Below are 27,894 nucleotides of genomic sequence, written 5' to 3' on the forward strand. Positions count from 1 at the left end.
ATGACTCACGATATCAAGTCAATTGAACCATGAAAACTATCGGTTTTGCATCATAAAACGTCGTAAACATGTGCTTACATCCGAGGTCAGTATGGCGTCCCAAACAAATGAAGTCAACCATAGCAACGGCTGGACGCATGCGCTGTACCAAGAGTGAAACACGAGGCATTTGAATGTTGACTTGTCACGGCGACTTTATCAGATTAAACAGGGGCCTAAACTACTATTTTGAGTCTTATATAATTGCTGTTTGGTATATATTACTATTGAAATATAATTATTGAGTAAGAAAAAGCATTTAAAGAGAGAAATTTCACAAAAAACACATGTAATTCGTGTCGCGTGATCTCCGAAACTCTAGTCGTGTTTGTCAACACTCCGTGCCCAGAAAGGTCAAGTTGTATTAATTTCTCTCATATTTCAATCAAAATGGCTTCCATAGATACGAAGTTTTTGGCTTTTTTATTTCGCATTGCGCTGAAGTATGGACTTAAATCCATCAAAAACGTATTTAACTATTACAGTAGCAGTTAGGGATTGACCAAAAATTGAAGATTTTTTTCCCACCCTGAAACAGTCCAAGTAACTTAACTAGTACATTACAAATGAATTAGCTCCAGAGCTAGGAGTCTGGTAAAATTCCTTCAAATTACCCAGTTCTTCATTTGTGAATTCCCCTATCATGTCTGGGGGGTAAAGGGGTTTGTGGCTAGTGCATACATCATATTAAACTGGGAAAACAGAAACCTTTGTCACTGAAGAAAACCAAAACTAAATCCTTAACAAATTGTGTTCGGAAACCCTATGACGTACCTGTTAACTCGTATACAAAGATACTAACCTTAAATGTATAAATAATGGCATTTTTGCTTTCTTTATGGTTAGTTTAAGCTTATCATTCGAATTATTTCATAGTTAATGGTGGTGAGAGTGTGAGCGTGGAATAAAGGCGGGAAAATATCGATGAGAGCACGTTTCCAATTCAGCACAATTAAAAGAAAATATTCAATGCAAGAACCATAATTATGACCAACAAACTAAAAATTATTAGTTAATGGTTAAGAAGTTCACATAAAAGTTATGAATACCTGACATTTTGCTCCTAAAAATGCTGAAGAAATGCCCTCCAACTGATTTTCACAACGTCTTTCAACCAAACATGGTGGTCAAGCGAACACCGAAACGAGGTTTAACAAAGGGTACCCAAGCATAGTTTTTGCAACTTTGTCGTCAGTTCACAGGTAGCCCAAGCTTGGTTTCTGTGGTGTCATGTTATATATAAGGAAATGTATGTGGATTCATCAAAAATTTCAATAAAACCATTGAAATGTGAAATACTGGTACGAAATACTGAGGGGGGAAAAATCCTTAAAACGGGCTAAATTGGCTAAATTCAAAAACAAAAACAAAAAAACAAGCAGAGCGAAAGTAATGATCGGGTAAAATTTCGAGGCTTTATTTCACGTTTCAATAATTTTATTGAAATTTTTGATGAATCTCCATACAATTCCTTTTAATAGGACACCACAGAAACCAAGCTTGGGCTACCTGTGGTCAGTTCATAGAAAACATACTTTCTAAAAATATATAAAGCTCTGCACATTCTCTAGTACCCGTATTACAAAATTATCTGCAGTGCTCTCAGATAAAGGTGAGCTGAGTTGGATGGTTCTCTTTCTGACTCCGAGGGTTTTTCCTGTTCTCGGTTTTTTTCTCTTAATCCGAACCTCAAATCAAATTTAAAATGGTAAGAGCTGTGCTCCGGGGTCATACATGCCCGTCTGTACAGCAGCTATCAGAGGAGCCCTTTCATGTTTTCAGTTGTACCCCGTTGTGCTACCTCACAGCTGTACTTTACAGTGATGATAAGCGAGGAGAAGATTTTCTCAAAAAATAGTTAGTGGTTGATTTAATTGAAATTTGAACGGGTTCTCTTAAGTACAGCTACCGAATCTACTACGAGAAACAAATCTTAGCAGCGGCGAAATAGCTGTACATGTCACTCATAAAATTTAAATCTCGAACTTCATCGTTTTAAGATCTTTAACAGTTGGGGTTTTTTTTCTTTGTCTACGTAAAGATAAAAATCTTTACTTTCCAATCCAAGACAATCTACAGTCATTATAATTTTGCTTCGTAAGTACAATAAAATAGATGTAAAATTTTTGTTTGGTTAAAGCATTTCCAACGTTGAAGAGTTTTTACAGCGTGACGCATGAAATACCAGCGGTAATGACAGTGAATAGATGTGAAATTTTGTTTGGTTAAAGCATTTCCACTTCACCGGTGGTATTCCATGCGTTACGCTGTTAAAACTCTTCAACAGTGGAAATGCTTTAACCAAACAAAATGTTACATCTATTCACTGTCTTCACCGGTGGTAGTCCATGCGTTACATAATTAAACCTCTTTATCAGTGGAACCAATAACTAAGTAGAATGCGTACGTTTGTAGTAAAGCCGAAGCGGTAAAACTTTCTCACAGATATGGTACCAAAACAGTTATTTTTTTTTCACTGGTGGCATGCCCATTTAAAAACAAAACGCTTAAATTGCCACATGGTCCTCGCCGGAGGTACGCAAACCATTCTCAAAGTGTGAGTATTGCAAAATACGCTAACAAACGAAGGACTAAAAAACACGTTAATGGAATGTATAAATTATAAGACCTAGGTTTTGCATGACCGGATATGAATACAAGGGAGGACTAAAAAACCGTAGTAAAGTGAAATTCAATTTGAACAACGGAAACTTTGCGTTTGAAACGACATTGAAATTTACCCCACCAACGGCTCCTTCAGCCTGAACTTGGGTGTTCTCGCCGCCGGGTGGTAGATTTCTTTGGTTCGGAGGTACTTGGCCGTCCACTGGAGGAGGATCGTCAGCTAGTGGAAGTTGCTGGTTATTCGGCCCTTGATCATCAGCCGGTGCAGGCGGGATAACCGGCGGTTGGTCACGAACGGGCAGATCTAGAGGAGGAAGATTGTCTGCCATGCTGCTGGTGGCGGTGATACGAAACGCTATCCAAAAATGTATCCTTCCACGGAGTCTGATCTGTTGAAGTGACCACGCTCTAGATGGGAGAGTATATTTATATGACAGAGACGCAAAGAATCATGGCTATCGATTATAAGCATGATCCCGTCGGAATCTGGGATTTACATAACTTTTAGCGATGAGTTCATTAATTATGCAGTGAAAATATGGTCTTTCAGCGTGCCAGCTTAATAAAATACAGCGCGTTTTTTAACGCTGCCGCGAGACTTATTTGTTGCGCACCGCGTTGTCACATTACGCCACTATTAGTTGATCTACACTGGCTACCAGTGAAGGGACGTACGCAATTTAAGATCTTGCTATTTGTTTTCAAAGCTATTAATGGTATCGCACCTGATTACATATCTGAGCTCATCAACATAAAGGATAAGGGGAGTTATAATTTAAGATCTAGTAAAGGTTTATTACTTGCCCCATTTAATCGCAAGACCAGGAAAACATTGGGGGACAGGTCATTTGCTGCGGCGGCACCCGTTCTCTGGAATGCACTTCCCGCAGACCTTCACGCCATTAAAGATGTTAGTTTGTTTAAGCGCCATCTTAAAACCCACCTTTTTTAAATTAGCATTTTGATAGTTTTTTAGTATTTATCAATATATATTTATTCATCTTATTTTCAAATAGTTATATAGTTATATATATTATATCAATATTGTAATGAGCGCATGATCATTGTATGGAATGCGCGCACAATAAGTGATTAAATTATTATTATTAAATAGTAGGGGTCGAAGGCAACTCCATCAACTTTATCATCCCTTTCACGGGAGCATGCAGGAAAGGCAAATTTTTTCATGGCCAAATTTTTGGTTTTGGTTTTGGTTTTGGTTTTCGGAAAAATAAATACAGATAATACCATAAAATATCAAATTTAGTGAAATTTAGCTTGGATGTCTTTTATTGAAATCCAAATATTGAAGATTGCCGATTTTTTTGCCCTGCGAGACAGCTCTATACAGACTTGAAAAGAGGCTAAAAATATAATTTAAATTACTTCCACTTATATATACAACTATTATTTCGCTTCTTGGTTATAAACTATACCTATCTAAAACAATCCAAGATGAATACTCTGTAAATTCACAGCATCAGCGTCTAGTAAATACATGTATGTTAACGATATTAACGGACGACCTTACTTGAACACATTCTGCACAAACTCGAGCCTAACCCTGAGCAACAGAGTGGTCTTAGCCTCTTTACGCGGTTTTTTTTTGTTTGTTTGTTTGTTTTTGTTTGTTTGCTTTTTGTTTTTGTTTTTGTTTTGCTTTGTTTGTTTTTTTTGTCTTTGTTTTTTGTTTGTTTGTTTTTTACTTTTTGGTTTTTTTTTTTTGTTTTTTTTTTGTTTTTTTTTTACAGAAATACGTCTGAGACGGCAAACTATAATTCGAGACTTTGGGGTTTTATTTATGGCTTTAAAGTGCTTATAAGCCTTTGCACAATATTTTCAGAATTGATTCTTTAGATAGAGAATAGTTGATTGTGAAAATAAGCCGTCATTTGAATGTCGGGACTTTGAGATACGAAGGTTTATATTTCCAATATACGTGAGTCAGGAGTAAAAGGGTGATTCTTTTAAATTACTGTATTCCAGAACGAGTGCAGTGTTGTATATTTAATGATTCCTTATGTTACGTCATAGTCATTAACATATTGGGGATATAAACCTTCGTATCTCAAAGACCCGACATTCAAATGACGAAATATTTTCACAATCAACTATCCACTATCTAAAGAATCAATTCTGAAAATATTGTGCAAAGGCTTATAAGTACTTTAAGTTTTCAACAGACTGATCAGTATTCGTTAAATAGAATCCGCCAAAAAAAAACACATATTGGGAATAAATATTTCCTGATTATTTCTTTCTTTTCACAGCACAAAATCAAAATTTTGTAAGTTAGTGGTGTTGCTGTCTTATACCAAAGACCTATTTTTTTCATGCAACAACGTTACATGTTCCTGTCGATATGATGGGCAGGACACTGCAGTGACTAACGCCGCTTTCGTTCTAATGGATTTAGCTTTGGCGAAGGCTTTCTTGTCCCAGAGAAGAGTACGTTGGTACTTGGATTGAAGTTAACATCAGGCTGAAATCAAAGATGTCGGAATAATGAGATTTATATTACTTGTTTGATATCTTTTTGTCGTCCGGGAAATACACCAGCTTCACATTCAATGCATACCGCTGTTTTTGAAGACAAAAGACTCATTGGCACAGGCTTAGCCTCGTTTATTCGTCAGCTATTCACAGATACCATTTAAGTCCGTGGGATTTCAAAGCATTGGTATTGTTCAAGCTGCACATTCTTTACATAAAAGTTGACAATGAGTCTTCAGTCTTAAGAAACAGCGGTATTTATGGAATGAGAAAAGGGACTATTAAGTCGAAACATGAAGCCTAAAGTAAGAGGTCCATTAAATAAAACGAGTTCTCTTCATTACCACTATTTTCATTGCTACGCGCTGATCGAGACAACAGTCGGGACAGGGAAATTGGGCAATACACTTTCGTCAATCAAATATATTGGTCGGTACCTTTATATTATTTGAATGGACGGCAGTGTATTGCCCTATTTCCCTGTTGCGATTGCTGTCTCGATAAGCGCGTATCAGTGAAAAGAGTGTTAAATCCTGCTCTCCTCTGTTAAGAATTCAAATTTGAGTTTTCCTTTTTATACGAGCTTAAAGCCATTAATAGTGTTGCTAATCATTATTCTTCATTTGCAGTTGGGGTTCATTGACAGTTAAAGAGGCACTTGGAACGAAAACGCCCCAGTTTTTGAAAGTCCAAATAATTGAAGTATTTGAGGATAATATGATTCAATTATGACTATGTAAACATGATTAGTGAAAATTTTAGCCTGGGAGCTACTTGCAGATGAGAAATCTTGGTTTAAAAGGTAAAAGAACGATAGGGTTGAGTAAATGACGTCATTTACTCACAATTTAGATGCTGAATAAAATTGATAATTTTTATCGGCCACTTTTTACTGTGAAGAAAATATGTTGCTTAGCTACTATCTGGGCCAAATAGATAAGTTTAAACAAGTTTCAAGTCATTTCCAATTTTCATCGATTTTCATCCAAGTGCCCCTTTAAAATTTGTGTCGAATGATGAAATCCTTTGTTTCAGGAAAATATGTCTTTCTTTCTCTTTCGGACCTGCCTCGAATAGCTTTAAGAAACTTGCAGGTAAAAAGTGTAATTGTAAGTGTAATAGAGTGGTTCTCGAAAACCCGTGAAACAAATACTAGTTTTGATTGATGACGGGAAAAGAAAAAAAACAAAAAAAAATCAGCGTGCAGCGCAGCAAGCGAGTTCGCGTGTTACGAATATAGCAGCAATGCATGCACGTTATCAGATAGTAACTAAGAGTAACTGTATCACGGGTTTTTGAAAACCACTCAAATTCAAAAGAATAAATGTCAAACCCAGTTTACTTACTGTATATCGAGCGTCTTGACCAAAATGACTAGGAAATCCTGCTTGCTGTTCTAAAACCATCTCGTTAAGCTTTGCCTGTTTCAAGTATGAATCAAATCTTTAGTCTTTAATGAAGGTACTCCTAAAACAGTTAAGACTATACTAGGAGAGTCAAAACAAATCAAATCAAAACTAATATAACTCGAAATTAAACCTGACTTTAAACTCGAAAAATGGTAGATGTCAATTGAAAATAAGATACTATAGGATGGGAAAAATATTTTTTTCTATTAGGCCTATCAAAAGAAAAATTATGTTACACATAAAGGCTACAAGTTTAAAAGTGTTGTACCATCTTTAAAAAGAAAAAGACGTCTATTTACGATTGTGCTTTCCATATTTAGAGAAGGTATGTTACTTACTTGGAGGGGGGCTGGGGTTTCAGAGGGGAGGGCTAGGAAGGCTAATGCCTCGTTGACTTAGTAGAAAAGTGAATTATTTAAAGAGGAGGGCTACAAGCATTTTAACAAAGTTAACTGCAATCCCTCAGCCCTCTCCCTGCCAATAAAAAACATGCTTTCAATTATTTACCTGTAATTTTGTTTTCTCTTTAGCCCATTTCCTCGCATTTTCTGCCAACTAGAAAAGTGTTAACAGCGTTACCACGAAGAAAAATAACTGTTCTAAATATTTGGTACTTGCACATCAATCACTAGTCATGCTTTCTCCTATAAATACTGTTTAGTTTTCTATGAGTAGTATAGGGAATGGGGGTTCCAGCGCAATCTCAACACGGGCAAGACCCGTGTCAAAAATCCACATACGGACAATCCCCACTCCAAGTGTGGTTGGGGGCAACAGCGCAAATATGTTAGTCTATATATGGAGTGCGAAGAATGTAAAGAGTTTGTTTATGATTTCTGTGTAAAGTGCTTGAAACCCAAGTTTGTACCTACTAAACCAAATAAGTATATTTGTTGTGGTAAGAAAATGCAAATAGAAGACGACACGTCAGCACAGTGTTACGAGTGTGGTAAGAATATTCGTAATGCCGTACCAAATGCTACCAAAGAGCAATATTACGCCAATGGAGGTCGTAAGAAAACCCCATATAAGAGAATAAAATACTTCAGGGACTGGATGAGTCATATCCAAGGTTTACACCCGATATATTTAGACAACGAAGTAAAGAAGAAAATCATAGACCATTTAGAAGAGCCAACCCCACAAAGTCTACGGAAGACATTGAAAAAATTAAAACTAGGGAAATATTACAAAGCTATTCCCTATCTTTTGTCTGAAATTACCGGTAAGTCTATTCCTGAGGTTTCTGATATGACAAAAGCCGAGTGGATGTTTTGTCGGCTGGATAAGGATATTCCTTATTACCCTGACGTAATCTACGAAATATTTCACGAAATCGACCCCAACCACCCCCTCTTAGGATGGATTCCAAGAAGATAGTGAATCTTATGGCATAAGATGAGAAATTACGCGTAATAATTCACCAAATAAGGTCATGCAAATAATTTATATTACGCGTAATAATTCGCTAAATAATTTATATTACGAGTAATAATTTACTAAATAAGGTCATGCCGTGTATTATGGTATAAATCTTATGGCATAAGATTACGCGTAATTTCCAGACTGTCGTTCGATATGTAAACGAAATCCCGTCACGCTCTTTTCAAAGCAGATGTTTACTGAGCAAGCTTTCTTTGAAGCTCTTCTTTTGCCTCCTGGTAGATCTTTTTGCGAGATTCCTCGGAAAGATCTTTTACGACTGTTTTTTTATTCCTTATGTCCGACTTTAATTTCTCGTACTTTTCCTCTTCGACTAAGATAAGCGAGAATTCTACGTCGTCTATCTTTCTGTCACGCAAAGCCTTTGAGACAAGGTCAGTGATCGTATTTACTTTAGCCCTTGACAGAGCTATTGTCGTGTCGTGTTTTGATATTTTGCTTGACAACTGTTTCATAATGCCTGTCGTAACAGCGGAAACAATGCCGCAGACGGCTCCAACGCTGGCCAAAGGAACGCCAACGACTATTCCAGGCCCGGTAAGTGAGGTGGCAACGCCGGTGCCTGTTAACGCCACGGACATGGAGCCGGAAGTTATCGCGATTTTATGTAATATGCTTCGGGCTCTAGCATACTTTTTTCGGACTTTTTCGTAGTGTTTTGCCTGCCCTTCCAAGTAAGCTAAGATTAAGTTCGCTTTATTCAGACGAAAGTTTTCGGCGTTTAGTTCGTTAGGTGTAGTATAGGGAACATCTGGGTACAACTTAGGTGCTGATGGTATAACATCCATTATATATACTAATGTACGACGCTTTTGGGAATGATATACAGGAGCAGCCACATCACGACACCCGGGATTACTGGAATTGGAGGGCCTTTAGGAAGATGTTTCCGCACGCGGATGCTAGTAAGTTCGAAAGGAGGCCTGATGGGATTTACTTCAACGGCTCCAGGATGTACAGCAACGAGGATTTGAAGCCTACGCTGGTTAATCAAATAGACGATCAACTGAAGCATTCGCCAATGCATAAGCCAACGCCAGCTCCAACGCATGTTGAACCCAGTTGGTCAAAGGAATTATTGCTTGGTGTCAGTACTTATCCGATACCCGCAGTTTCATTTGATAAACACCCAAGCCTGGACTTAACGTTGAACATGCGGGTCTTTAACAACCATTCCTTTCCGTTAAAGGTGCGAGATATCTTCAAAGACGTACCCATTATTCATACCACCGCTAAGGAATCTCATGAATGGTTAAGTGGTCCTAACATGCGTTATTGGCCGCAGCAGTTGAACTTTGCAGTTTGGTGTGCCACTAGCGGCTGTGGTGTAAGTGCGAAGTTGATGAAGAATTCAATATTTATGTTTCATTTTCACTTCACGGTTAGAAGAATACTGCATGAAATGGGTGTTATTGCGCTGCCGGGAGATGCCACGTTTTATCCTAGAGATAATAAATACGATGTTCCAGCCTATAACAGGCTTTGTAAGGAGTTCGGTGTTGTAGGGAAGGATTTTAGATGCACTACCGGTGCTAACAATGGTTTGGGACATATTTGGACTTATTGGGGGATTGGTGGGCATGTGCTAAGTGATAAGGAAGTTCATGCGTTGAATCTACGATGGAACACTGGGTATCACAAAGAAACTCACGACAGTAGCACCTTCTTTGAACCAAACGCTAAGACCACTAAGGAAGTTAGAGACGGACCTTTGTTCAAAGACGAGGGCGGTAAGTATGCAGGGGCTAATCCACTGATTATCAAAATTACCAACGACGAGCAAACAAAGCAATATCTTAATTTCATACCCCCAGAAGGTAAAGGACTAACCAAAGCCGGCCTTGCCCGTTTAAACCGCAGCATAGAAGCTTACGTGTATTCTATCCTTGGAGCTCAGGTAAACACCCGATCCAGCATAATCGGAAATACTGGCGCCGCAGAAGAAACGCGAGCCGAAGCCTTGATTCTATTTGAAAGTTCAATCTTGGAGGGCGACATTAGCAAGGGCGTACAGCGTTACCAACTAGCTATACAAAATTCTAAGGCCCGACTGGACTATGCCGTAGCCCCGGGTTGTTGGTTAATGCCCAGTAATTTATCTATAAATACTGGCTCTGTAGTAGGATACAACAACAAACTTCAACGAGCTACTAAGGATATGAAGTTTGGGGCGAATGACGTGAACTCTGACACTCTTAGGAACATTCCTCACTTCGTGGAGAAGCCAAAAAAGGAACACGCAGAAAAACCCGAACCAAAGAAACCATCAAAGAAGGTCCTGCCTACGATACCCGAGGAATATGATCATAACTTACTAAAGGCCGGCTTAGCCGCCGCGGGCGTTGGTCTGAGTTATTATATATGGCGATGAACAACCCCTACGTAGCTGGAGTAGATTGTGTTTATACGACTTACACAGGCGAGAAAAAATACACCCAGGCAGCTTGGGTTGATGTCACGGGGATGTCCGCGGATTTGAACTACTCCGGAAAGAAATTGATATTATGTAGCATTTCTTTGGGGGCCGTTAGCAGTGCGAATGTAGGATTTCGTTTCTGTGACGACAATGGAGTATTACAGCCCATGCGCGCGAAGACAAACAACAGGGAGCCTACGCATTTCTCAGTAGAGCCGCCAACGAATAGCTCTGAGAATCTTTCCGTTTGGACTTTCCACATGGTTGCTGACTGCCATGGGAAAGTAAAGCTGCAAATACGCGTAGATGACACCGGGAGTGTTTGCATAAATAGCATAGAAAATCAAAGGAATACTGTCTATAACCACATGACCATCAGCACTTTGACGGTAATGAGCCTTTAAATATATGAATCCATACGTGAGGGAAACGCGTTATACCCACCGCTTAGATGAAGAGGGATATGACAACGGCGCTTGGCATGACGTTGGACTGTGGGTTGAGGTTGGGGGCACTGCATTGGTCATTTGCACTATTAGCATTAATGCAAATACGCATGCGAATGTGGGGTTTAGGCTTATCGATGAGAATGATAAGCCCCTGCTTCCTTATCGAACTTCAACGAACACCAGGAAAGTTACCCATTTTTCGATGGAGCCCTACACTGGATCCACTGAAGACCTAACGCCAGTGACTTTTCATATGCTAGCCAATTGTAAATATGCTAAGTTGCAAGTCACTTCTGATGACGGCAAGTTTGGGATAAATCGCATAGGTCGCAGGCCTGCTAATGCAGCCTGGAGTCATAAGCCCATTTCTACCATGAGTGTGTTGCCGCTGGCTCCAAATTACCAGGGCGGTGCTAATACCGTCTTTCATTATCCTCAAAGCAGGACACCGTCCGATGAGAAGATCAAGCCTTCATCTTCTTCAGGAGTACCACCCCAATAGCGACGACTAATATCCAAATGTTATTCCCCACGAACTTCAGCAGTTCTCCGCCGGCCCTAAGTGCCAAGGAAACAACCGAACCCAGCAGCCCAGGAAGACCGGCTGCCATCTTTTTTCCCAAGTCCGTCAGTCCCTTACCTAATTTCTTTACGCCCGCGCCCGTAGCCTTAAGCGCGTTAAGGATTACCCCTACTACGCTCGAAATAGCGACCGCGAATGCCAGCGGAACGCCATACTTCAAAAGGGCTCTTTTTACTTTTTCCTTGGTGGTAAGCCCCAACTTTTTTTCCAGGTTTTCATTTTGAGCCCGCAATTCCGCAAGGCGTATTTCGAGGGCCTCCACTTCCTTTTGAGCTGCTTCCCTTTCTTCCTCGGTACGAGTTTGGTCATTGATTATTTCCTGCTTTTCGGATACGTTTTTTTCCAGGTCTTCAATAGCCTGACGCATTTGCCGGATTTGTTCTTCCATGGTGTTGATTTGTGCAACCAACTGCCGCCGTTCCTCCAAAGAGCCGGTTATGGTGATATGTAAGTTCCTAGCTTCTTCCTTGCTCATATCCAACTCTTGCAGGGCAAGATCGAAGGCCCTTTGGGCTTGGTCTCTATCGCGTAGGGCATTGTCTCTTTCCTCCCTCAATTCGAGTATGCGTTGATTCTTGTCGTTAAGTTCTCTCTTTTGAGCATCGAGAAGTAGTTGGTTTTGTCTCATGAAATCTGCTTCCATTTCTTCCAACGTTTCTTGTAGCCCCTCGACGCGTTTTTCTAGTGCGACCCTTTCATTCAGGGCTCCCAACCTTTCTAACGCACTCCTGGTAGCTAGTTGAAAGCCTCTTAATCTTGCCACGTTAACCTTGACCGAGCCATTTTCGTCAAAGAGGACTTGTGGTTTGGTCCAACGGTTTTTGTCGGGATATCTTAGGTCTCTGACGCTTATGAGGACTTTGTTTCCGCGTTCTGTGAGCCTTACGTCGTCGGCCTCGAAGTGGGAATAGCGCTGCGTTAGCTCTTGCGCTGCCCACTCTACGGTTTCCCGCGCGGTTGCTCCCTGCTCACCCATGTTTCGAAGTTCTATGTACTCGGGGGTGGACTTACCCGGGTTTTTTTCGTGCCACATGCGATTCAAGGAGGTCTTGAAGCTTTTCCACCTACTGCCGTACGTGTTTTCTAGGGCCATGTCGTAGATTAGGGGGTCGGTTTCCGCGCCATTAGTCCATGCGTCGTATTCTTCGTCGTTAATGTCGACTTGACCTTCTTCGGTAAGGGGATCGAAATCCGGTCCTTCTACTTCCATTATATATGATAAGCTCAAAGTTAAACCCCAACATATTACCTAAGCAGGTCGGCGGACTGAAAGCAGAACGCACCTTTCACCGGGTTACATTCACGCCTTCTAGCGCAAAGCCGGGGGAGACGCTGTACGTAGGCGTACCCCGCCTAACGGATAACCTAGTATTGGTTCCTGGTACCCTGGCTTTAAGGTTCGACCTAGCGGTGCAACCTACCACCACAGATGAAAGGATTATCGTTAACAACCTTGGTCGCAACATTGTTTCTAAGATGCGCGTAAAGTTCGCCGGGGAATCCCTCTTAGACTTAAACAACTATGACCTGTACACCACCTACAAAGATCTGTGGCTGACTGCATTCGAAAGGGCACAAAAAATAGAGCAGGGTATCGGTAGCGCAATATTACGTAAGGTTAGGACTCCCACCAAGACACAACCTACCGATTCTGGCGACGCAACTGACGTGGCAGATGCAAAGGCCATCAAGACAGCCTATGGTACTAAATACGTAATACCATTGGACTTTGAGGCTATTACCAGCCACGGGGTTTATTATCCTAGACAGTTGAGTGAGTTGCAGTTTGAAGTGACCTTAGCCAACATGACTAACATCATTGGCGGGTTAAGCACTGCGTTGTCGGGAAGTATTCATCCATACGCCATTACCAACCTGGAATTGCAGTATGAAACCATACACTCCGAAGATCTAGCACGTAGCGCTGGCATGGAATACAGTGCTGGAAAGGCTTTCTTGTACGACCACGCGGTAATGTACAAAACCTTTAGTTTCCTGGATAAGACAGATGCGGTAATTACTCAGAGCATTAATTTACCACGTCGTAGTCTTACAGGGCTGATGTTGGTATTTATCAAACCTTATGAAGCCGGTAAGCGCGACTCTGAAGCCTTTCATAACCCCAACATCACCAACGTCGGGATTAGCATCAATGGAGTTCCAAATAAGGTGTATTCGCAGGGAATGAAGCCCTCAGACATCTACAGGGAAATAAAAAGAAAGTTTGGGGATCAAGTTGCACCCGGCGAGTTCTTTACCGATAAGTATGCACTGTGGATTGACATGCGAACCACCAACGACGAGGATTTACATGGGCAGGGATTGCGTTTGGTAAATACCCAGGACGGCATTACCCTGGAAATCAAGCGTGACTTAAACGCCAGTGCGAGCGACTCAGATAAGATCAACGCATACATCTTTGTGGTGTCTGACGCCCAGTTGAGTGTAGAAATGAATCAGCTAAAGAGTGTTGTATATTAATGCGCTGCGCTCCCTCATCCAAGAAAGGATAAAAATATCCCTTACGTATAATATGCTCCGCGTATTCGAAAACAACGAAACTAAACTGCAATGCCTAGTGCAAAGCGACAAGCTGTACTTTAAGGCGAAAGAGGTAGCAAAGGCATTAGGTTACGCAGACACCAAAGATGCTATTAAAGTCCACGTGCGGGATAAGCATAAGAAGAGGCTTAGTGAATTTAGAATAGAGGTGAATCGCCTCCCTTCTGGTTCACACCCACAATCCCTGTACGTGACGGAATCTGGCTTGTATCAGTTAATATTTAGCTCCAAGCTACCGACAGCAGAGGCATTTCAAGATTGGGTCTTCGAGGATGTCCTACCTACGTTAAGGAAGACGGGGAAGTACTCGTTGGATGGCCCAAATAAGTTGGTCTTCAAAATCGAGAACGAGTTTGACTTACATAAGAAGGTCATCGATTACATACGCCGGTTTCACCCTACGCTGTTATTAGCACCTGGACTAGGGGAATTGCAAGATACCACCAGTAAAAGGATAACGTGCTGGCAAAAGGGCTACCAGGCAGGTCAACCCGACATCCTAATTCTTAACTCCCATAAAAAATACGATGGGTTATGTCTGGAGCTGAAGACGCCAAAGGGTAACGGCGTATTGTCCGACAAACAAAAAGCGGTATTGGCGCAATATGAAATGAATGGATACTTAACGATGGTAAGCAACGATTACGATCTGATCTGCAGGGAAATCGACCGTTACGTCGACGGCATTCGCATACCTTGTCCTTGGTGTGTTAAGGCTTTCAAATCGCATGAGACCTTACGAACGCACAAAAAGATATTTCATAGATATAATGATTCTTGAACAAACTCACTGGCGCGACTTGCTACATGGCATTTCATACGAAATAAAAAATTACGTCGTCTTCGAGGACATTAACCGTTTAAGGTTGGTCCTCGAAGACGGCGGCCAAGAGTACAGTCTTTGGGCACCTGACTGTGTAAGGTACGTACTGCAAGGTGAAGAATATACACACCTGCGTACCTATGGTAAGGTTAACGGCCGATGGAAGTTTGACATCGAACGTCGCCCGGAAGCTAATCCTCTGTGTGATTAGAAGTCATCCTCGTGGGCGGTTAAGTATTGGTCTGCTACGGCGGACCTCATTTTTTTTGTTATTTGGTAAGCGGATACGGTAATCAAGGCTCCTCCTATGAACGCTGCGATTTGAGGAATCATATATCTTTCTCATTTTTCCAAGCCTTTCGTATCGCCAGGTAATGGTCTAAAGGCTTGGGACCGTCATACAGGCAACACCAAATATGTTGACCGCTGCGCTGACAACCACATTTATCGCAGATGCCGTCCCAGTGCTCTCGATTCTCCCATTTTACTCCTTCGTAGTCGTCAAAGCATACGAAATCTTGGTCTATTTCCTTCTTACATCGCGTAAGCACCCGGCTGGTTTCAAGGGGGCAACATCGCCCTGCTAAATCGCCGTGGGTCTCGCAGACCACATCTGTGAGGTCATAGCGACGGCAGCGGTACTTATGCCAGTTTTCTTCGAAGAGGGGTTCATCGCATCGACGGCAATGACCTTTAAGGCAGACCCTATGCTCGCGGTGATATCGTAGGGCCTGTACAGTAGACAGTTCCTTACCGCAGTCACCGCAAACAGTGCTGATGGTCTTTTGGCAGACTTTCTTGGAAAGATGGTATTGCAGTCGCTGCTTGCTACTAAAAGTTCTATCACATTGCATGCACTTCATTATATATACCTTATTTTTTATTGTTAAATTGTTAAACCCTGTAAGAGGGTTTTAGGATAGGTCTATTATTTCTTGTTATTTTGTTAAGCTCCCATTTAAAGACGAGGTATTATTCTTTCTCATTGTTGAAACCAGCAAAAAGATAATCATATTAACCATTCTTCGATTTAACAATTTAACAATAAGAAATAGGTCCTTGCTTGAGGCCTCTTTGCAGCATTTAACAAAATAACAATAAAAAGAAAGACCTATGCTAATTCCTCTTGCCGGGGTTTAGTAAGATCTTCTTTGCAGCCTCTTACTCTTCTCGAGCGTCGTTTAAAGTCCTTTGTGCTTTAGTATCCGCGGGACACCAATGTCCAACGAAGTCTTCTTCAGATAATACCTTATTACAGTGACGGCAGGTGTATTTTTTACACGGTTTGGTTATCGGTGTTTTGGGAGGGATTATGCAGTCAGCAGGTAGTTCACACGTAATGCAGTCCATATATCTATGGGGGATATCGAATGAAGTCCTTAATGGACTCCTTAGCCCAGCCCGCCATTGTCAAAAGCGCGCCAAACCGTTCTGCACGCTTCAGACCACACATTTCATCGTACAATTCCTGCACGCGCTCTTTTAACCTGTCTATCTCTTCCCTTTGCATTTCTATGGTGTCTCTTTTATCCTTTGCGTCGGCGGTAATCCTTCTTACTGCTTCCACTGGGTCCATTGTATATATAATGGACCCGAATCATATTCCCTGCAATGCTCTGATAGTAGGGCCCACCGGCTGCGGAAAGACCCAGTTCGTGGTAGAGCAGCTATTAGGACCCTTTAGATACCGCTTCGACTACATAGTGCTGCTTTGCCCCACCTACGTAAATAACCGCACCTGGGAAGGCATAGGAGTGAAAGATGACGACTTCTTCGTAGATATTTTAGACCCTAACGAGTTATCCAACCATTTGAAGTTCTGGCACAAGCAATTCCCTAAAGATACACAGACGCTCCTCATATTGGATGACATTGCCTGCGGGGACGACGTAAAAAAGCGTACCTCCGAATTAGTGAAGCTCGCTTTCAGCGGCAGACACGACAATATCAGCGTTTGGTTGCTCTCGCAGCAGCTTACCAGCGTCTCTAAGCCCTTCAGGGAAAACATAGGCTCTCTCGTAGTATTTTATACACCCAGTAAGTCTGACCTGGAAACCATCTTAAGCGACTACGGCGGCGAGATATCCAAGGAACAGTTGCACGAATACATGCGGCATTTAAAAACGCACCAACATTCCAAGATGATCTTCTCTTTGAGGTTTCCGTATGACGTTAACATATATGGACATTGAGCAGCTCATAGATGAAGTCCCCACGCAGTTAAGTGAACAACTTAACATCCTTGTGTCTTCGGGGAAGTGTAAAGAAATGATAGGCAAGGAACTTACCCATGAACAGGTTGATAAGTTGTCAGAAGAGGAAGTTAAGAAGTTCCATAAGAGGTACGAGGCTGCCCTTCGCAAGTAAGACCACGGACGCCGTAGCAGACTCCGCTATCCGACTTGCAACTAAATTGCTTGGACTTGCACTGCCCATAGACGACGTGGAGCAGCTGCGGAAGGACATCAGCGAGGACTATGTCATATCCCAAGAACTTAAGATAACCTGTGGGTGGTTGTCTTTGAAGTGCGGTAAGTTAATGGCAGTTGCCTCTGCGGCACTTCACGTAGCTCAGCACGTCGACTTGAAGGAGGTACTAGGTTCCTTAGGAACATCTTGGAAGGACTTCAAGAAGGACAGAGAAGTCGAAAAGGTCTTCCAGGCAGCACTTGCTGAGGTACCTAGTCAAGTCACCTCAAGTACTTAGTCAAGTCGTTGTCAAGTCGCCTCAAGTACTTAGTCAAGTCGTTGTCAAGTCACCTCAAGTACTTAGTCAAGTCGTCCTTAAGTCGTTCTCAAGTACTTAGTCAAGTCGTTGTCAAGTCATTGCCAAGTCATTGTCAAGTCGTTGTCAAGTCACTGTCAAGTCGTTGTCAAGTCGTTGTCAAGTTACTTGTCAAGTCCTTCAAGTCCCTTAATATAAGATGAGTGACACCGAAGAACAACCACCCGTAGAAGATACCAAGATTACCAAGGCTAAATCTCCGGGCAGAGTCGCTGCCGGAAAGAAGCTCGCGGAGATGAATAAAAAGAACAAAGCAAAGAAGGAGGAAAAGGTGGAGGACGAAAGCGAATCCTCTATTAATCCTGGGTACGTCATTGGCGCGATAGGAATTGCTATAGCAGCAGGCAGCCTTTACTTACAATGGCGGGCTACGAAGCCAGAAGTAAAGTGGGAGGCTGTGCATGTGTCGCCAACATATCACGCACCTGTAGAGACGAAAAAGAGTAAGATCCCTGAAATGGAGTAGATTTATCACCCGTGGCGGCCTAGATTTTCCTTCTCGCTCTGTAATATAATGTCAACCGCGTTGTTGAAAACTGTTGAAGAAGCAGCTATCATTACTTCCATCGTTGCGGGTATTGGTTGGGTAGGTAAGAAAGTGCTCAAAGAAGACTTTACTGAAGACCCAAGCAAGAGCTTCGCTAACTTTGCTAAGATGACCGCTGCCGTTGGCGGGGCTATCATGGTAAAGGATTACCTACGGAAGGAAAAGTACCTACCTACGGTGTAATATATAATGGTTAGCTTAGTCGCAGGTGGAGTCATTGCAGCTTTAGCATTCACTGGAGCTAATTATGGTGGTCAATATTTGGATAGATTAGTTAGAGGCGACAAAAGCGGTGCCGCCGAAAGAAAGAGACACGACTTAGCGCTGGAAAAATATCAGCGGGACGTGGCAACTTGGAATGAAAAAAGACAGGCTTACAGGGATTGGTTGGACAAGAACTACCAAGACAAGATGCAGGCGGATAAGAACTTCGAAAACACAGACTACGCCTTCAAACTTTATGCGCAAGCACACCCCGACTTTAGAATGAAAAAGCCTCAGTTCAAGAATTACTACCAGCCTTCTAAGAAACAAAAAGACAATGAATTGGTCTTCGTAGGAGTCGCAGGGCTGGCGGGAGGCGTGGCCTTGGCGTATCTAATATAATGATCGTCTTTTTGGAAAGCGACAAGAATAACTTTACTACTTATCTGAATCCTCCCATCCGCGCGGAAAGGGTTCGGCTGGTTAGTTGCTCTTTGTACAATTCTTGGTATAATTTAATTAATGGCTTTGTCGTCGTGACTTCCACCAAACCAAAAATACCAGATTCCCATTACACCCCCATAACACTGGCTAAGGAGCTAGCAAAGCATGGATATACTCTTACCACAGGATTGCCCCATGAAATGACATTCAAGAAAAATAATGGGAGCGCCAATCTAAAGGACAGTTCATTGGTAGAACTCCTGGGCCTTACTAGTACCACGATCAATGGTCAACTTGACGTAAAATGGAAAGTCGCATCCTCTTACGAAGTCTATTGCGACTTGGTTCATAGTTACAACAATGGAGAAAAGTCTTCTCTTATGTCCAAGTTTCTGCCCAAAGGTAATCCATTTGACCCAGTAGAATACACCCCCATTTCTTTGAGCTATGACTTATCTAATTTGGTAGAAAGCATAAACATCACCATTAAAGTGGACGGAAAGACGGTGGATTTTAACGGACGTAAGATCAATCTTGTTTTGGAATTCATATAATGGGCCGCGTAGAGGACAAACTTAAAAGGATTTACTATGGGCCGGAAGGCTATTGGAGAGGAGCGTCAGCTATCAAGAAACTCGCGACCGCGGCCAGGGTATCAGACGAAACGGCTAAGAACTGGTTGAAAAAACAAACCCTCTGGCAGGTTTATCTTCCCGTGCCTAAGTACATTCCCAGGCCCAGCTTCACCGTAAATACCCCCAATGAAGTTCATCAGGCGGATTTGCTTTTCTTACCGCACGATAAGGTGAGAAAGAAGACCTATAGGTACGCTTTGACCGTAGTCGATATCGCAAGCAGATACAAGGACGCCGAACCTATAACCAGCAAGGATTCTGGGGAAGTCGCAGAAGCCCTAGGTAGGGTTTATAAGCGCGTCTTGAAATGGCCTAAGCTGCTGCAAGTGGATGCGGGGACGGAGTTCATGGGCGTGGTTACTAAGACCCTGAAAGACCACGACACTAAGATTAGGAGAGCTGAAGCTGAGTACCACAGGGGTCAGAGCATCGTTGAAAGATTCAATAAGACCCTGGCCGAGCGTCTCTTTGGGTACCAGTATTGGAAAGAGCTGGAAGATCCCTCCAAACGCAACAGGGAATGGACTCAGAGGCTCCCCCAGGTCGTCGCGGCTTTGAACAACGAGGCGGCCAGGGCTACGGGAATGAAACCCAAGGATGCCATAAAAAAGAAGCACGTGGAACGCAAATCCTTCGTCAGAAGTTCGAGGGCGGTCTTCCCCCATGAAAAGAAATTAGGTAATGTCACGGTTCGATATCTCTATGAGCCGGGTGAATTAGAAGGAGGATCCAAAAGAGCTACGGATCCTAATTGGTCTTTGGAAACTTACCAGATCCGAAGTGCGATAGCTAAGAAGGGTCAGCCCATCTTGTATTATCTTCATGATGGTCCCACGCGTGGGTTCGTCAAAGAAGAACTGCTTATCGTGTGATGTCCGAATGCTATCGTATGCACTCCGTCATCACACATCCATCGCTTACCGTCAAATGCAGACAGTGACACCTTCTCCTGCGTGACGTTATGTATCTGATGACCATAGCTGCGCAGGCTGTTCATCTTATGCCGCTGTTCCTTGCGTGTTCGTAATACGTTGAGGTAGGACTCGTGCGTAATGTCCTTCTTAACCACATACTTTTTTACGCCTTTAGCTTTCTTTTCTACGCCGTCTAACTTTAGCACGCTGTACATCTTTGGTTTCAGACCCACGTATTCCACGATGGGTTTTCCTAACATTTCGTCTTTCATCTTCCCAATTACCTTCTTATTCTTCGCAGAGTAAAGGAAGTGCTCCTTCGGGTAACCGCTGGTGTCGTACTCGTCTATGTCGGGGAGGCAGTCTTCGTAAACGTCTTCCGTTTGCACTTCTAGAATTAGGGAGTCGGTGTCTGTGTACAGGAGGCGACAGCGGTCTCCGTACTTTGGCTTAAGCTTATCGTAGTAGAACTCGTACATAAGCAGCTTCGATAGATCCAGCACCGTAAAGCCTGTGTAAACGGGCTTGTTTAGTAAGAGGTTTGCCTTTTTCATGTGAATCACGTAGAAGTTCAGCATTTCTACGTATCTAACGAAGCCTGGCTGTGACACGTATGCTTCTGCTTCCTCTTTGGTGCTGACTATTTTTACGCTTACGCGCTTGCGGATGTTCTCCATTGTCTTTCCGAACACGCTGTTGTTCATCAGTTTGAAGAGGTTTTTCTCGAAGTCATTTTTCGCTGCGGTACGCTTTTGCGTGTTAAAGTCAATGTAGGGGCGCATCCAGGGTTCCTGCGTGAATTTTAGGACTCTGTGGATCTTCTCTACGCGCATTCCGTGTCGCACGTAGAACTGCAGGTTGCGGTAATGTACCACATACTTCTTCTTATCCATCAGGTTCATAGTTAGTTTCCTGTACGGTTTGTAACCAGGGCACATTTGCTTTTGCAGCGGACTTAGCTGCTTAAATGGTATCTCTATCGCTTCTGGTGCTAAGGGGAACTCATTGTGTTCGTCGTGCAGGCGCTCTGGGTACTCCAGATCCACTTCTAAGACGTAACCCTTGTCTTCCTCCTTTCCTACCTGCATGTAGAAGTCTATCGGCTTCACTGGATCCCATTCGAAGTCTCTCACAGGTAGGTACTGTGACATTGCCCAACCATAAAGGTTATTCGCATCCAGGTAGTAAATGTATGTGGTTGGTTTCTCTGGGTCGTGCTCTACTAAGGGGTTGTTTGCGCGGGCGTAACGTCGGCTGGGTCCGCATACGCCGCCGCGAATACCGTCTTCCATAAACCGATACATGTCGTACTCCGTTAGGAGATCCAACTGCGCATTTGTCTTCTTTAACAAAGCACTCCAGCTGAGCCCAGGAGCCGTGTAGAAATTAGCGGGATCCAATCCGTAATATTCCATAGCCATCTTTCTGAAGCTTTGGAAAACATCTGCAAGCAGCACTACGTCAGACCTTAGGTAGATGTCGTGGTAGTCACCCATGTTCTCACAGGAGTACTTTTCCCACACGTCTAACGCATGCTGGTACTCCTCATCCTTTATACCAGACTCGTTTAGGGTGCTGTAGAAGCGATCTTTGGGTGGTAGGGGTTCTTTGAATCGATCCCAGGAGTCCATGTATTCGTATGGGTACACTCCTTTCCTTTCCGCGTCATATTGACTGGAAATGGAAAAGTTGGTGTTATACTTTACGAGGTTTGCCAAGGAGTCCGCCATAAACTGCTGCGAATCTAAGAACTTTAGCTTACCCACAGTTACGGACATGTAGCGCTCTTTGTTGTTGGGTATGCATTTGACGTCGGAGCCGTCTGTTCCTTGTAGTAGCAAATGGGAGTCGTAACCGCGGAGGTTGTGAAAGAACACCGGAATCTCCATGTCTGGATTTACTTTGAAGTTTATATTGCATTTCCAATGAGCCGCTCCTCTGTATTTACCCGTGATGTGGCAGTGATCCCTAACCTTATCCACATAGAAATCCTCAACAAATGCTTTGTGGCAGTGAATGCAGTGCGTGGAGGGCTTTCCCGGCTTCTCACCTTTCTTAGCATACTTCCCGCATTTAAAATGAGCTTCTCCTAGATACTTTCCATCTTCATCCCACGCTTTCTTGGCTCGTCTTCCAAACTGAAGAAGCGTATGTTGACAAATGTGGCATTTTTTTGCCTTGTTAAAAGCCTCCTGGTTCTCTTTGGTAAATTCCATCTTCTTTGGACATCTTAATTGTTCTCTAATCTCTCCCTCCTCTTCTCGCAATGCTTCTAGAAACTCATTAGCTGCGTTCTTACCTCGGTAAATCACAGGAGGGTTTGCTTTACCGTCTGATCTGACTACTATGTAACCAAAGGAGCAGATCTCGTGTAATCCTACCTTATTCGTGGCGCCACGTTTCTGCTCTTCCTTAGTTATCAACGCTTCGAAGTCTGCATATATCACGTAAGGCACTTGCATCTGCTTTTGATGGTCTGCATATGAAAGCTCTTTGTTGGTGGGCATCTGGATCCGTTGCGCCACTTCTTCGACTCCGCGGCAGATCTCATCGTGTTTCTTTAGGGCATTTAAGGATGTAAATGACAGCAAGCAGCAGTCGCAGAAGTACTTTTTGCCTTTGTGCTTAGTATGTCTGTAGAATAGTCTGCTAATGTGTTTAACCCATGAGTAGTGTCCGCCGTGGTAGAATAAATGTACGCGCTCTCCTTTACTTTTTGACAGAACTAACGGTACTATCGTCTGCTCTCTGACTCCGTAAACGTTAATTGCTAGATCGTTTATTTCCTCAAATATGGGGATGTCTATCAACTGCATGGGAAATTCCACACCATCCCACTCTAAATCATCTGTGGGATACTTACTTGTCCTACAGGGATCCTTCTCTGCTGGATACAGTGCAGACCTGATTGCCCACATAAAGCATCGATTGTCTTCATTCTTCACGTTTACAATAGCCTTCTTCCTTTCTACCCACGTTGGTAGCGGTACGTAACTCCCCCCTCGTATGGGTACGTACCTGGCTATACTTATCTCTATTCCTTCAACCTCCTCTACTGTCCAACCCGATCCTTCTTTCGTGTAGTTAGACAGCGACTCCATTATTGCTTCTAAGGCTTCACTGAGTGACCTATCCAGATTCGTGGATTCTAATATCACTAACGACTTTGATCGCAACATTGCTGTCGTCATTACCTCGTCTTTTGACAAACTTACTTCTACCATTATGCTCGCTTTCAAGGCTCCTAATTCTTCTATACCTTTTCGGAGAGTCCTTTTAACCTTCCTTTCTGACTGACGCCAAAACTGTCTAACGTCAATCTCACCGTTACCGGGTATTGACACCGTGCTGAAGTTGCTTTGGGATTCCATCTATATAATAGGAAATATTTTATACCTAATACCAAGCACTTTTTAGATCGTCGTAGTCGTACTCACAGTCCTGACAATGCCAAAACAATTTAACCTTAGTCTCAAACTTCTTACCACATCCACAATCATAACTGCTCATACACTTCGTCTTCATTTTCAAATGCTTTTTCAAATCCGCTTCTTTCTTAAAAGTTCTCTTACATTCTTCGCACTCCATATATAGACTAACATATTTGCGCTGTTGCCCCCAACCACACTTGGAGTGGGGATTGTCCGTATGTGGATTTTTGACACGGGTCTTGCCCGTGTTGAGATTGCGCTGGAACCCCCATTCCCTATACTACTTCTATGTAACTCAGACATTGAAGATTCGCACGGGTAATCAGTCTCAAAGATAAAGAAACATTTAAATCGAAGACTATAAATCAGGACTAAATAACGTATTCAGTTATCGTGTTCGAAACAAACAACATCCATCATGCCTACTGATGTATTCTTTTAAAGATGAGGAAAATGAAATATAATCGATATGAATTTCAAACAGGGGGAAATTAATTTTCCCCTGATTTCAAACGGTCGTATGAGAATCAAATACGACAACAACAGATGATATGGATTTGTACAATCAGCAGCAAATAAACTAAAGCAATGATAAATAATTAGAAATATAACCTGTTTCTCTAGTCCCAGTATTCTTCCTTCAGATCGTTCTAGCTTTTGATATAGTTCTAATTTCTCAGAACTTGGCATGGTTTCCTTAAAAAAGGAGAAAGAAAAATTCAATAAAAAGTACGACGAGGATAGGACATATTTCACTGCGTTTTTTCAAACATGAAAAGTTTATGTTATCATCATATACACGATTAAAAATTAACTAATCCGTCAAGATGCAGTTTCCTACTTTTCACAATTAAAGAGCACAAATTATTCGTAATGAAAACTTCGCGCGATAATCTGAGCCTGTTGAAATCTTACCATATCTGGAGAAGCAGTTCTGAAAAATCAAAACAGAAATATACAATCATTGCGGATCTCAGTTGTAACTATTGATTATGACGAGCATATATTTTATCTTTTTCCCTTAAATATACTTGTTTTTAAAACATCGCTAAGGAAAAACTAAGAGTGACACAACATATAGGTGTCAGCTTACATGATATAGGTGTGGAGGACATTTACACATTGTTATCGCGGCGCATATTGCCACGCCACCGAGACCAGAGCGGAGTTTATGTTTTGGTCGAGAGTCGAGAGTCGAGAGTACCAGGTCGAGAGCCGGTCGAGACTACCCTTTATCTGAGTATCCAATTATAGTTTCTATGATTTCTGAGCATGATTAATTTTCTCAAATATAAATCAATAAATATAAATGAGAGCGTACATATATAATAACACTGACATCGCGTCATTGCGTTACGTGATCTTGTCTCTCTACACTCACCTAAATATTCAAACATGTGTCATTTCACATGTGTTATTCAGAAAATAATTATATATATATATATATAGTTGTGTATCTGCGCAGATAAGCTGGTAAGGCGACGGCTAAAGAAATTCAGTGGAGCTCGAGAACACAGAAAAAGAACAAACCAATGCACCTTGTAAGTAGGGTACAGTAATCATTTTTAAATGGTGCAATGAATCATAATTAGCCTAATGACATCGGAGAAGACCGCCTTAATTATCCCATGATCAACAGTGTTATTATATATGTACGCTCTCATTTATATTTATTGATTTATATTTGAGGAAATTAATTATGCTCAGAAATTATAGAAACTATAATTGAATACTCAGATAAAGGGTAGTCTCGACTCTCGACCTGGTACTCTCGACTCTCGACTCTCGACTCTCGACCAAAACAGAAATTCACCAGAGCGTTGTGTCGGGCAGCTACAAAGAACACCCCAGTTGAAGGTCCAAGTTGAAGAAGGCTTAAAATCCCACAACCTCCAGCACAACGGACCGATGCTAAAACGTTTTTAGCCTGATGTTAACTTCAATCCAAGTACTAAAGTACCTGAGTAACTGCTGCTTTGTGTTTTGTGCACTTTGTCGTTCCTAAACAGAAAGATTTTTCAAAACATGCTTCAAAATCAATCATATATTTATCGTGGCCAGTGAAATATTACAAGAATTATACCATAAACTTCTGAAGGACAGTGAAATTTTTGAAAGCAGTATTTGTGGTCAAGAGTCGCGAAAGCTAAATAAATTGCTGTTTCAAAAGTTTATCGTCGTAATGCTTTAAATTATTTTTATAATATTAGAGTTTTGAATTGTCATTTAAAGCTCGAAATAGTAAAACAAAATAGCTCATCTACCAATAATCAAAAATAACCTAATGCATGATAAGGTAAAATCTAAAAAAAACAAAAGTATCATAAAGCAAAATCAACCATTTTTTTCAATTTCTTTTTAGACTTTCAAACAGTATCATATTGTAATGATCAAAACTTTTCAAAAGAAAAAACCCTATCGTTTAACTGTCTATAACTACCTTGGACTACTTACTTTGTATTGCTCCAGTTCAAGATGAAGTCGTGCATTCTCTTCAATGTATACTCCATTTATTTCTCTGTTATCTGACAATGAAAACAGGTTGAAATGTAAATGATACTCATTCATTGCTCTCACCATTGCGGGTCAGAAGAACCATGACGTTTCTACAGCGAACTGCTAGTCTTTATAAGGCGTTGGCGTTACATGGTGTGTCTGTTACATACCCTCAATCTTGAGACAAATTAATAAGTTTCAGTTATAAGTATTCTATAATGAATAATACTTTTCCCTCTATATTGTTAAAACATTATAAAATATGTCCATGTAGTGAAAACAACAGTTAAAATTATTGTAGATAATTTGAGACATGTCAGATCATTTCAGTGGTTCGATGGTGCGATTCTCTCAATGCTTTGTACACTGTAATATCTATGATGTCCATTTTCCGCCTAGTTATTTTTTGTTTGTATCAGAATTGTTACATCGTATAGTTGCTTATATATTTTTTCAAGTCTTGTAGTTTTTGTTTTTTTCGTTTTCGAGGGCCATAAGTTAGATAACTGAGAGGTTGATGTTACCTTTGTAAAATAAAGATTGAAATAAAAAATAAAATAAAAGTGAACAGTTATTTATGTTACCTTCGTAAAATAAAGATTGAAATAAAAATAAAATAAAAGTGAACAGTTATCAATAATATTTTAGTCCAATGTTAATAACAACAGCATTACCTGAAAGGTTCATCTCGTTTTTTCCATTAGCCAGTAACTTCTCTAATTCAACAATGACCTAAAAGGGAAAAAAAGGTAATTAACCAAATGTCTAACAACACAATTTCTCTATTCGATAAAGTGGATATAACTTACAATTCATTAACAAATTAATTTTAAAAAAACAAAGTTTCCTGACCTTCTCTTGTTTCTTGCAAGCGTCTTGAGTTGCTTTATATTTTTGAGCTTTACTCTGCAAAATTTAAGAAGAAAGTAAGAAAGTAAATTAAATTCCTATTTAGTTGACAGTTGATTAAGTGATGTAAGGAATCAAGGAGTTTCAAATTAAGAGAGGATAAATATTTATGTTCTCTTGGCTAAATCTGCACACCTACCACTCTCGTATGTAAAGGCCGACAAATGCACGAAAACGAAGTCACAGGGTCATTACTTCACAATAAATAAAGATATAAAAGCAAATGAAATGCGTGTATAGAAAAGAAGTATAGAAATTGACCCTTTCCACCTTTATTTTGAATGAGTAGCCTTGCTCAGCCTTGTCGCAAGATGAGAGGGTAGCCTCATTTTCGTGCGCTCGTCAGCCATTATGAGAATGGTGCATAGGCTTGGTTGTATTCCACATGTCAACTGTTTTATTTTCAAATCGTTATAACCTTTGTCCCATAACTAGTTATGAACTTCTGTCATTGCGGCTTGCGCTTACTAACTAATTTTATCATTCCATTCCAGTTTTACGGGCTCATTACTTTAGCAAAGTGGGAAAAATCATTGCTTGTTCATCATTTTACCTACGGTCTACACTGGTACCTGAATCTTTTGTAACAACGCCTGCTGGCTTTCATGAGCGGCTTGTAGTTTCAGTAGCTCCTTCTCTTTTTCATTTTTCTAAAAATAAGAAAAACAAATGTTCATCAATTTGAAA

At 41.4% G+C, this 27,894-nt stretch overlaps 1 protein-coding gene and 1 long non-coding RNA gene across 4 annotated transcripts in view; both read right to left on the reverse strand.

Moving 5' to 3' along the window:
• Nucleotides 1-1,169, reverse strand: part of LOC148904797 (uncharacterized) — a 33,475-nt gene extending 32,306 nt beyond the window's left edge. For both annotated transcript variants that reach the window (XR_016118771.1, XR_016118772.1), the window contains exon 1: nucleotides 1,089-1,169. This is a non-coding gene — a long non-coding RNA (uncharacterized LOC148904797). The remainder of the gene's footprint in view (nucleotides 1-1,088) is intronic.
• Nucleotides 1,170-3,632: 2,463 nt separating this feature from the next.
• LOC116304767 (coiled-coil domain-containing protein 33) overlaps nucleotides 3,633-27,894 on the reverse strand; it is a 38,951-nt gene continuing 14,689 nt past the window's right edge. For both annotated transcript variants that reach the window (XM_089024882.1, XM_089024881.1), the window contains exons 21-30: nucleotides 27,780-27,857; nucleotides 27,151-27,204; nucleotides 26,973-27,030; nucleotides 26,257-26,327; nucleotides 25,763-25,803; nucleotides 24,718-24,736; nucleotides 24,415-24,498; nucleotides 7,074-7,121; nucleotides 6,504-6,578; nucleotides 3,633-5,146 (exon numbers count right to left, since the gene is read on the reverse strand). In XM_089024882.1, the coding sequence (XP_088881008.1) occupies nucleotides 5,051-5,146; nucleotides 6,504-6,578; nucleotides 7,074-7,121; nucleotides 24,415-24,498; nucleotides 24,718-24,736; nucleotides 25,763-25,803; nucleotides 26,257-26,327; nucleotides 26,973-27,030; nucleotides 27,151-27,204; nucleotides 27,780-27,857 (624 nt within the window). In that variant the 3' untranslated portion in view covers nucleotides 3,633-5,050. The remainder of the gene's footprint in view (nucleotides 5,147-6,503; nucleotides 6,579-7,073; nucleotides 7,122-24,414; nucleotides 24,499-24,717; nucleotides 24,737-25,762; nucleotides 25,804-26,256; nucleotides 26,328-26,972; nucleotides 27,031-27,150; nucleotides 27,205-27,779; nucleotides 27,858-27,894) is intronic.

Source organism: Actinia tenebrosa, unplaced genomic scaffold (genome assembly GCF_029948245.1).
Source record: "Actinia tenebrosa isolate PJP-AT-01 unplaced genomic scaffold, QUT_ActTen_1.0 PGA_scaffold9__36_contigs__length_13948895, whole genome shotgun sequence".
In the NCBI taxonomy this organism is placed as follows: domain Eukaryota; kingdom Metazoa; phylum Cnidaria; class Anthozoa; order Actiniaria; family Actiniidae; genus Actinia; species Actinia tenebrosa.